Source organism: Triticum dicoccoides, chromosome 3A (assembly GCF_002162155.2).
Source record: "Triticum dicoccoides isolate Atlit2015 ecotype Zavitan chromosome 3A, WEW_v2.0, whole genome shotgun sequence".
NCBI lineage: Eukaryota > Viridiplantae > Streptophyta > Magnoliopsida > Poales > Poaceae > Triticum > Triticum dicoccoides.
In genome coordinates this window covers 8,981,146-8,991,902 of record NC_041384.1, presented here as the reverse complement: position 1 = coordinate 8,991,902, position 10,757 = coordinate 8,981,146, and the positions used below count along the sequence as shown (strand labels likewise).

Here is a 10,757-nt window from a genome sequence, read left to right as displayed (position 1 = left end):
AGGACTGCAGTGTCTATCACAGATAAAAGGACCAATCAAAGATGAGCGGCTTGTGCTCTGAAAGACTGTTTGGCCATTGCCATGTCTGACAGCACTACAAGATGGTACCAGCGTCCAACAGTGCCGCCAAGAGTTAATAATATTCTCAAGAAAGAATATGTGCATGTTCCAGACCATGCATCTCAACATCTCATAAAGCACCAATCATACACACACAGATCCAAATTGGTAGTACTCTATGCTGTATTATATCAGATCTGGCAGAGCCCCAGCATCCAGTTGCAACGAAAAGTTAAAAGTTATTGCCTCCATGAACAAACAAATCAAGGGAGGAACAAGAACAGGATGCAGAAAGGAGGAACCCAACCAACCCTTCTTAGATTGCCTTTAGAATTGAACTCAAGACCTAGAATTACATACATATAGATTCAGACATCAGCACAGCAGCCGCTCAGTATTCAGACAACATCCGTCAATCTACAGGGGTGGATGAGCTAGCCAGATAGAGGGTTACTAGTGCAGGAGCAGCAGGAAAGCAGAGCACAAGGCGGCCACCGCCAGCCACGCCGCCGGATTCCTAGCGGGGCTGGCCGCTGCTGCCGCGAGGAAGCCCGCGTCCTGAGGGAACCCCGACCCCGACCTCGGCGACGCCGGCGGCTGCTGCTCCCAGGGGAAGGGCCCGACCGCCGGCGGCCGCTGCGGGCAGAAGGGGAACTGCGTGGGCGACGTCGTCGGCGGCGTCCCCGGGACGGGGCAGGGCGGCACGCACTGCGGGCCCGTGCACAGGCACACCGTGCCGTTGCCGCCGTCCGCCAGCGCGCCGGTCGCCGACCACCATAGACAAAGGGCCGCGACGAGCAAGACCGCCGGCCGCGCAGACGGCATCCTTCCTCGGTCGCCGCTTCTCCGGGATCTTCTTTTTCGGCGGTGGTGATGTGGGTGGGTGAGGCGAGGCCGCACCGCTGTAGCGATGGGTTCGTGGACTGCGGCTGGAGGCGGGCGTCCCTACCCCGGCACGCCCGATTGGTTAAGTAGCCGGGGAGATAGAGACGTGACGTCGCGTCCATGTCTACGGTGAAACCAACGCGACCGGATTACAACGGCGGTGACGACCGCCATTAGCGACGGGTTCGGGGTCACGCGGGTTTCCAATTAAGCTGAGGGAATTGCACAAACCACCACTTATTGAGGCTAGTGTTGCACAAAACACCTACTATACAGGTTTGTTGCGAAGAACACCACATATTGGTGTAATACATTGCAAATAGGTCTAATCTAGTGTTTAGACACATTGATATAATTCCAGATAGATAGGTCTTGCTTGTAAGTGCACATATGGCAATAAAAACCGGCCACAACAGCCAACATATTAGACTGTCATTGTCTTCCCAAACATGTGGTCCAATTGAGCCGTAACTTTCCCAAATTAATATTGAATACATGTAATATTTACAGGAATTGTTTCACATTTTACTGAAAATGTCAAAATTTGAATAAAAAATAGTATGGGCTAACTAAAACTTCCATACTCTAGCAAACCATTGGTCTAAATGGGGTAAAACTTTCCCTAAATGGTAATGTCAAAATTTTCACATTTTCTGAAATTATTAAATTTTGAACAAAATGTTGAATGAAAGAAGTTCGGCATGTGATCACTAGCACCAAAAACATGGTAGATATTGTTGCCATTAGATTTTAGCATCCAAGTAGTTTCTATGTGGCCACTACATCCAAGTAGTGGTCATCACAAAATAATAATGACTAATCTCACACACCTGGTTCGGAGGAGGAGCTCTAGCTCTCCGCGGCCGGTGATTGCGTCTATCCTTCACTACCACCGCCATCGTATGCGCCCGCGGCGGCTCCGCCCGTAGCCACCGGGACATATGTGGTGGCAGGGCGTCGTGCGGGAGGGTCGGCACGCCGCGGGTGTGGCTCGATGCGTCGGAGGAGGAGCAAGTGACCTAACTTTAGCAGTGGCACCGCGCTAGAGGAGGAGCGGGCCGATGGGGAGCGCCGCATGCAACGCGAGCGCGGGGAGGAGGAGCACCGACAGCGCTGGCTGCACGAGGAGGAGGAGGAGGAGCGGCGGGAGCAGGAGGAGGAGGCGCCCTGAGCCAGGCGGCCTTGTCGGAGGAGGCCAAGCTGGCGGCCTACCAGATGCTGTTCCCCTGGGCGCAGCCGCCGGAGTTCCTCGACCTCACCTGCTCCAACAACGAGGATGACACTTAGGGCTATGGGCGAGGACGGCTAGGAGGCTTTTTTGTTTTTATTATGTTTTTATGTTTAATTATGTTTGAAGTGGACTTTGCCTGGAGGTTTTAATGTTTAATTATGTTTTAAATTTAAATATTTTATGTGCCTATTTATTTATTTAACACCACGTGGACAAATGTGTCGGTTAAGGTGGGCGCACTGACCGTTATAAATCAAAAATCGGACACGCGTCTGCTTGGCTGACCCGAACAAACAAAAAACAAATAAAAATCATGTTTGTTTGCATCGGCCGGTTGACATTGCCCTTACAAGCGGGACCTATCTATCTGAAATTATGTTAATGCGTCTAAACACTAGATTAGACCTATTTGCAATGTATTACACCAATATGTCGTGTTCTTCGCAACAGACCTGTATAATAGGTGTTTTATGCAGCACTAGCCCCAACAAGCGGTGGTTTGTGCAATTACCTCAATTAAGCTCGGGTAAGGTTGAGACGTTGCGATCGAGCCGGGTGTGGGTGCGGCGTCAGGCGGCAACGGTACAAAAGCTGAAAGACGAGACCTTTTTTTCTTTTTTGCGAGGGAAAGACGAGACCTTTGGGCAGCAGCAGCCACCTAGTGACAAGTGACAAGTATAACAGTGACATCCATCCATGGAAACGGAAGGCAAGCTGCAGCGTCATTTTCAGCGAACTCATTGTAGAAAAGAAGGGGAAAAGGTTGACGCTGGCTGGCAATGGCAGGTCAACGGGAGAAGCTTTTGCTTCACCGAGGACTGAGCTGAACCTGTGAAGTGTGCCGGAGACGTCTGTCAGTTAATTACAGGTGCCACTGTCTACCAAACGTCAGTAGTGTATACGTTATATCTTGAGTTGATGAAGTGAGAAAACGAAAGCAGCAGCTGGAGCGTGTCGTAGCACCTACCTTGCATCTTGAGTCCGTTGATGTGAGTATACATCGACGGACGGATGGATCACTTGACAGGTAAGTAAGTAATTGGAGTGACACCAATGACAGGTAAGTAACCGACCAGTCTATATCTGTCTGTCAGTGTTGTTTGCTCAGTAACATCTCGATCATCTCCTCGTTTCAAAAAAAAAAAAAAAAACATCTCGATCATCTGCGGACGCTGCAGTCTGGTCAGTTACAGTACAGTACAGGAACTGCTGTTGCCTGTTGCTTCACTGCTCGACCATCCCTTTCCGAATCATGGCATCTCCATCCTGAAATCATGCATGCGGCTTACTTACTGTAGGCAGGAGTTTGGAGCTAGCGTTTTGCAAGATGAATGGTACTCCACTGCGGTGGGGAGAGCCCACCAAATCCGACGACTGTTTTGGCTTCATCCTGATTTTGGAGGCTAGGAGTAGGAAATAAAGCCAAGTGGGCAGCAACAACAACCTCCTCCACTCCACTGGAATCCAGCAAGCATTTGTGGTCTGGTGGCCCTATCCTTCCTTCCTTCCTCTCCACTCTACATGATACACTACATACATACATATATACATACGTACATACATACATAAATACATACAACTTTGTATGTAGCGTGTGCATGATTTCCACTATTTTTCTTGCCTTATTCAAGAGTACTCCTACCTCTCAATTCGCAGGGTGCTCCCTGTAGATGGCCTTGGATAAGAAAAAAACGGTGGGCATGCGCCCCACAGATTACAACCGCCGTTGTCAACACGAAACAGAAACAAACTATGCCTGCCATTCGATTTTGTGTCGGCTTTTGGTTTAAACTACCTGATCGACATGGAATAGATTGGGTGGAGTAAAACATGGAGGTGGCTGCACTTCACAGGTTGTTGTCATGCGGCCACCGGTTCAAACATTTATCATGTATACGTCGACCGGTCTGATCCTGTTCTCAACTTCTTCTAACACACCGAAGCCTCGCTCATGCGCCGAACCAGTTGACGCTTCAGAGGAGTTTCTCTTTTCTAGATGAAGCGTGCGTTCCTACCTCTTATGGTGGTGGTTGTCGGTTCTGGCGTCGCGTCACGAAAAGAAGACATGGGCCAGGTGTCCAAAGATTCAGAGCCAATGAGGAACAAGAGGCCTATAGGCAATTGTTTGGATGCGAATTGGGGGCATTACCTTTCACGTACTTAGGTATACCCATTCACCGTCGTAAGCTAACAAACGGAGAATGGAAGTGCATCGAGGATCGGTTTGAGAAGAAACTGAGTTGCTGGAAGGGCAAACTCATGTCATATGGAGGCCGACTGATTCTTATTAATTCGGTGCTCACGAGTATGCCTATGTTTCTCTTATCTTTCTTTGAAGTCCCAGTTGGTGTTAGGAAAAGGCTGGACTTCTATCGATCCCGGTTCTTCTGGCAGAGTGATGAACTAAAGAGAAAATACCGACTCGCCAAATGGGATATCATCTGTCAACCAAAGGACCAGGGGGGCCTTGGTATCGACAATCTTGAAGTCAAGAACAGATGTCTTCTCAGTAAGTGGCTGTATAAACTATCAGTTGAGACTGAGGACACGTGGGCGCAGATTCTCCGTAGTAAGTATCTGCAGTCCAAGACGTTGTCCCAGGCGACAGTGAGATTGACGGACTCGCCGTTTTGGAAGGGGCTTATGAGAGTCAAAGTTGTCTTCTTTAATAGAACAAAGTTTATAGTCGGTAATGGAAACACCACTCGCTTCTGGGAGGATACCTGGCTTGGTGAAACGCTGTTGGCGCTGTAGTATCCATCCCTGTATCGTATTGTTCAACGTCGTGATGCTCTTGTTGCAACGATTATGCAGTCCATTCCCCTCAATATTCAGTTTAGGAGGGCGCTTGTTGATGACCGGTGGGAAGCATGGCTTCATTTGGTGAGTAGACTGATAGAGGTTCAGCTATCTCATCAGCCCGATCAGTTGTGTTGGAAGCTCACTAGGTCTGGAGAGTTCACAGTTAAGTCGATGTATATCGATGTCATTGACTCTAGTGTCACTCCTAGTTCCAAAGAGGTTTGGAAAGTCAAAGTTCCTTTGAAAATTAAAATGTTTATGTGGTTTGTACATAAACAAGTCATTTTAACAAAGGATAATTTGGTTAAGCGTAACTGGACAGGATCTACTAGGTGTAGTTTTTGTGATCGGGACGAAACTATCAAGCACCTCTATTTTGACTGCCCGTTGGCAAGAGCTTTGTGGCACACGGTGCATATTGCCTTTAACATTACTCCTCCGAATTCGGTCAGTATGTTATTTGAAACGTGGCTTGTTGGGATAGAGTCCGAAACAGCTAGACACATTTGTGTAGGAGTATGTGCTTTGTTGTGGGCAATTTAGAATTGCAGAAATGATTTGGCTTTTAACAGAACAACAAATATTCATTTTTTGCAGGTTTTATTCCGAGTTACTGCGCTGATCCGTATGTGGTCGTTACTCACTCCAACGGAGGCCGGGAGCATTTGGTTACTGGATCTGTCCGGTGGAAGATGATAGCGCGGGATATCTTCAACCGGTTTGGATGACGGTCATGTAATAGGATAGGCAATTAGTTTATCTATCTTTGTTATGACGGTCATGTAATTGGAAACTCGTTGACATCGTCCTCGGAGAGATTGGCCGCTGGCTCGCCGAGCGCGGGGGTGGGGTCGTTGCCAGAGGAGACGACCTGCTGGACGAGCATTGCCGGGGAAGTGCTCGCAAAAAATGTCATGAATCTAACGAAGGACGTGCAAGAGGCGGTGAAGGTGGACTAGTGGGAGATGAGGCTGCTGAGGGTGAGCTCCGGGGTGAGGTCTGTTGACCCACTAACCACCATTTTTATTAATTAAGTATAATGGAGCTGCCTAGTTAGTTCTTAAAAAACTGGATGAAAGGCGCCGCGACCCATGGATTAGGCACACAACATCTTCCAGGTTGTACAGTGGCGTCATCATCATCACTTTTCACCGAGAAAATGACTCCAAGTCACGTCGGATGGCCGCCGACAGAGTCCACACGACAAAGGTCACAATGAGCCACACAAAAAACCATGCATGCAACCGGCCACACACGCCGATGACAAGCAAGACTGGTGCCATAAAAGATCACGGAACGGACCACCCATTGCCTAGATCGTCCCCATCCGAACAGCGCCGCCACAACTCCAACTTGAGAACAAGAAACAACCGATGCGATCTTAGCCCATGCTTTTGTGTCCTATGTGGTATTATGTTCTTGTTGTTGGGACTTCTTGCATATTCATTGGGATCATCTTTGAGTCCTTAGTTGTCATTTATACAAACCTACACATTTCATTCCTATCCCATGCTTTATGGAGATCGTGATTTGTGTGGCATTAAACATCTGGAAAGGACAAATGATTTCGTTTTCGAGGCTGAGATCTATCTTCCCTGCACTTTAATGTCTGGTTACAAGTTAATATTCAACTTCATAGATTTTTGTGAAGCCATGACTGGTTTGATGCCCAATTAATTCTTTGTTGCAATTTTTTTGGTCTAATTCTGTCTTATTTTTTTTCATGGCCGCTTCATGTAAACTAGTAAGTAGCACATGCTTTGCATGCTTACACTTACTTCCATACAAATGTTAATTTCAGGACATTTCAAAATTTCATTATTGATTATCACAATGTTGAAAACTTATCTACTTTTTGCCCCCTACAGCAAGCAAAAAAGTAATTCTATCAGTCGTCCATTGAGATATATATGAGTTATTACAATGTGAGAAGAACAATTCTCAAACTATAAACTTTATTAAAAATGAAAAATGAAACATAAACGGGTCTGCATATAATAAGTCTGGACAGATCAATTTCCATATTTGTTTTATTCCAGTATATTTTCTCATATACAACCAAAGTTTTTCTGCGAGGTACAACAAAAGTTTCTTTTCTTATTTCTAGCCCCCTTCAATATTTTTCAGAAAGGAAATGTTCATCGCCGTGTTCCATGGTTGAGACCATCTTGCTTCTTTTTCTCCATCCAAAAACTCTCTAATCATCCCATCAGATATGCATATGCGCTAACCACCAATGAATACTTCTCACACCATCCCCAAGTCAGTCAGTATCTTATAGTACAGCCAACTCTAAGAACTGTCCTAAAAGGCCAAAACATCACCTCGTTCCTTGCCAACGTGATTAGCGTGCACGCTGCCGCAGACTGCCTGTCTATTTGTATGCTCGGTTCGGCCTGCTACACACACAAATGCACAACAGTAGCAAGCAGGTGAACTTTCCTTGTTTGTAGATGGTTCTGGAAAACAGCAGAATCTTCACTATACTGCAGATGCATTGTAGCTGGTACTGTAGATGCGAATCCCAACATTTTGGACCATTCGATGGACTATATCAACGGTTCACATTCTTTCCTAGCATTGAGATTCAAAACTTCAAAACTAGTACACTATATAATAGTATAGATAGTATAGATATTGTGAACAGTAGCGGAGTTCTGTGAGGGCCAACTCGGGCCTCCGTCCCCCAGCCCACAAGATTTTCTTTGAGTATCGCTTACCATATAATCAATGGAAATCAGCCCAAAACATGTTATGGCCGCCCCCAGCCCATCGCCCCTCCAAGAATTTGGCTCAAGCTCCGCCATTGATTCTGATTGTGAAGACTCCTTTCTTTACTCTATAAAGGTGAAGCTCCTTTCTTAGTCTATAAAATAGGGGACCCCCACTGTATTATAAGAAAAAGATAATTATTAGACATACACATTAATGTAGAACCCTCTACTAAGATATCTTTCAAAAACTAAAATGGACACAAAAATATATAAAAGATATGGTACATTTAAGAGTTCAAAATTAGCATTCAATGTCGCCAGTTTTGTATTTTTCTTCTTAGATTTAGATGGAATTTAGTGTAGCAAAATGCCCGAAATTATTTTTTAAATAACATAAGTTTCATGAGTTCTACTTTCGGAATGGTGTATTTGTAAACATAGATTCTTTAATTGCATAATAGTGAATTTTGGATCATGATATTGACACAATTATGTGGTTAATATTATTGGGCACAACAATAATAAATACTAGTTGGTATTGGTTGTAAAGACTATAAATTTTAAAAATACTTAAATTTAGCGATAAATTAAATGTTAAGGAAATAAAAATATTTAGTATAAACATGTGATGGTTTTTTGTTATTAGTGGCCCACACCACAAAAAAATACTAGTTGGCTTTAGAGTTGTATATTTTGACATTTTACCTTTAATCTTGTTCAATAATGGAAAAACGTTTGACTTTATTAAAAGAAAAACAATACTACACCTTATTATATATATAAGTATTTTATAAGAACGAAAGAGTTAATAGTATTTCACAAGGAATTATTCATGGTAATTAACTGTCTGTAACCGCTTGGAGCTAGACCAACGGCATCGAATACGCGAGTCAGTAACAAACAACAATGTGTTGGAAATATGCCCTAGAGGCAATAATAAAAGCATTATTATTATATTTCCTTGTTCATGATAATTGTCTCTATTCATGCTATAATTGTGTTATCCGGAAATTGTAATGCATGTGTGAATAACAGACACCAACATGTCCCTAGTGAGCCTCTAGTTGACTAGCTCGTTGATCAACAGATAGTCATGGTTTCCTGACTATGGACACTGGATGTCATTGATAACGAGATCACATCATTGGGAGAATGATGTGATGGACGAGACCCAATCCTAAACATAGCACAAGATCGTATAGTTCGTTTGCTAGAGTTTTGCAATGTCAAAGTATCTTTTCCTTAGACCATGAGATCGTGTAACTCCCGGATACCGTAGGAGTGCTTTGGGTATGCCAAACGTCACAACGTAACTGGGTGACTATAAAGGTAGACTACGGGTATCTCCGAAAGTGTCTGTTGGGTGACATGGATCAAGACTGGGATTTGTCACTCCGTATGACGGAGAGGTATCACTGGGCCCACTCGGTAATGCATCATCATAATGAGCTCAGAGTGACCAAGTGTCTGGTCACGGGATCATTCATTACGGTACGAGTAAAGTGACTTGCCGGTAACGAGATTGAACGAGGTATTGGGATACCGACGATCGAATCTCGGGCAAGTAACATATCGATAGACAAAGAGAATAGCGTACGGGGTTGATTGAATCCTCGACATCGTGGTTCATCCGATGAGATCATCGTGGAGCATGTGGGAGCCAACATGGGTATCCAGATCCCGCTGTTGGTTATTGACCGGAGAGTCATCTCGGTCATGCCTGCTTGTCTCCCGAACCCGTAGGGTCTACACACTTAAGGTTTGGTTACGCTAGGGTTGTAGGGATATGTATATGCAGTAACCCGAATGTTGTTCGGAGTCCCGGATGAGATCCCGGACGTCACGAGGAGTTCCGGAATGGTCCGGAGGTAAAGATTTATATATGGGAAGTCCTGTTTCGGGCATCGGGACAAGTTTCGGGGTTATCGGTATTGTACCGGGACCACCGGAAGGGTCCCGGGGGTCCACCGGGTGGGGCCACCCATCCCCGGGGGCCACATGGGCTGTAGGGGGTGCGCCTTGGCCTGCTTGGGCCAAGGGCACCAGCCCCACATAGGCCCATGCGCCTAGGGTTCAAGGGGGCAAGAGTCCTAGGAGGGTAAGGCACCTCCTAGGTGCCTTGGGGGGGAGGGAAACCCCCCTTGGCCGCCGCACCCCTAGGAGATTGGATCTCCTAGGGCCGGCCACCCCCCCTTGGCACCCCTATATATAGTGGGGGAGAGGAGGGACTTCATACCTTGAGTCCTTGGCCTTTGGTTGCCTCCTTCTCCCTCCCCAACACCTCCTCCAACTCCATAGCGCTTAGCGAAGCTCTGTCGGAGTACTGCAGCTCCATCAACACCACGCCGTCGTGCTGCTGCTGGTGCCATCTCCCTCAACCTCTCCTCCCTCCCTTGCTGGATCAAGAAGAGGAGACGTGGCTGTTCCGTACGTGTGTTGAACGCGGAGGTGCCGTCCGTTCGGTGCTAGGATCTCCGGTGATTCGAATCACGTCGTGTTCGACTACATCATCCCCGTTCTTTGAACGCTTCCGCTCGCGATCTACAAAGGTATGTAGATGCATCTAATCACTCGTTGCTAGATGAACTCCTAGATGATCTTGGTGAAACGAGTAGGAAAATTTTTGTTTTCTGCAACGTTCCCCAACACAATGCACCGTCCTACAACCTACTCCATCGGTCCGCACGCATCGCCCCCTCGTTCCAACATCCGACGGCTCCCATCAAACCAAATACGTCATGAGAAACCAACATGATAGAAACATATCTAGAACCAAAGAGTCAACTACTAACCCAAATTAACACCACAGATAACCATAATCCTGCAGCTACACGAGGCTGACTGGTGAGCCCTCATCGCACCCTAGAATAAATTACCATGCATCTTTTCGTAATAAAAAAGAAAAAACCGTAATAACACAACAAATTATGAGAATGGGCATCCGCCTCCGCGTGTGTTATTATTTCTTCCTCACTCTCCTCCCTCCCCTCTGTCCGCTACATCTCGCTCTTCTCTCATCTCACTACAAGGAATATGGTTTCCAAGGCGTGGTCTTGCGCGCGCGC

At 46.2% G+C, this 10,757-nt stretch overlaps 1 protein-coding gene across 1 annotated transcript; it reads right to left on the bottom strand.

Annotated features, from left to right (window-relative positions):
• Positions 1–217: 217 nt before the first annotated feature.
• Positions 218–1,109, bottom strand: LOC119266611. The gene has a single exon (XM_037547842.1). It carries the CDS (start codon positions 883–885, stop codon positions 514–516), a length of 372 nt encoding a protein of 123 aa, XP_037403739.1. The 5' UTR covers positions 886–1,109; the 3' UTR covers positions 218–513.
• Between the last annotated feature and the right edge of the window lie 9,648 nt (positions 1,110–10,757).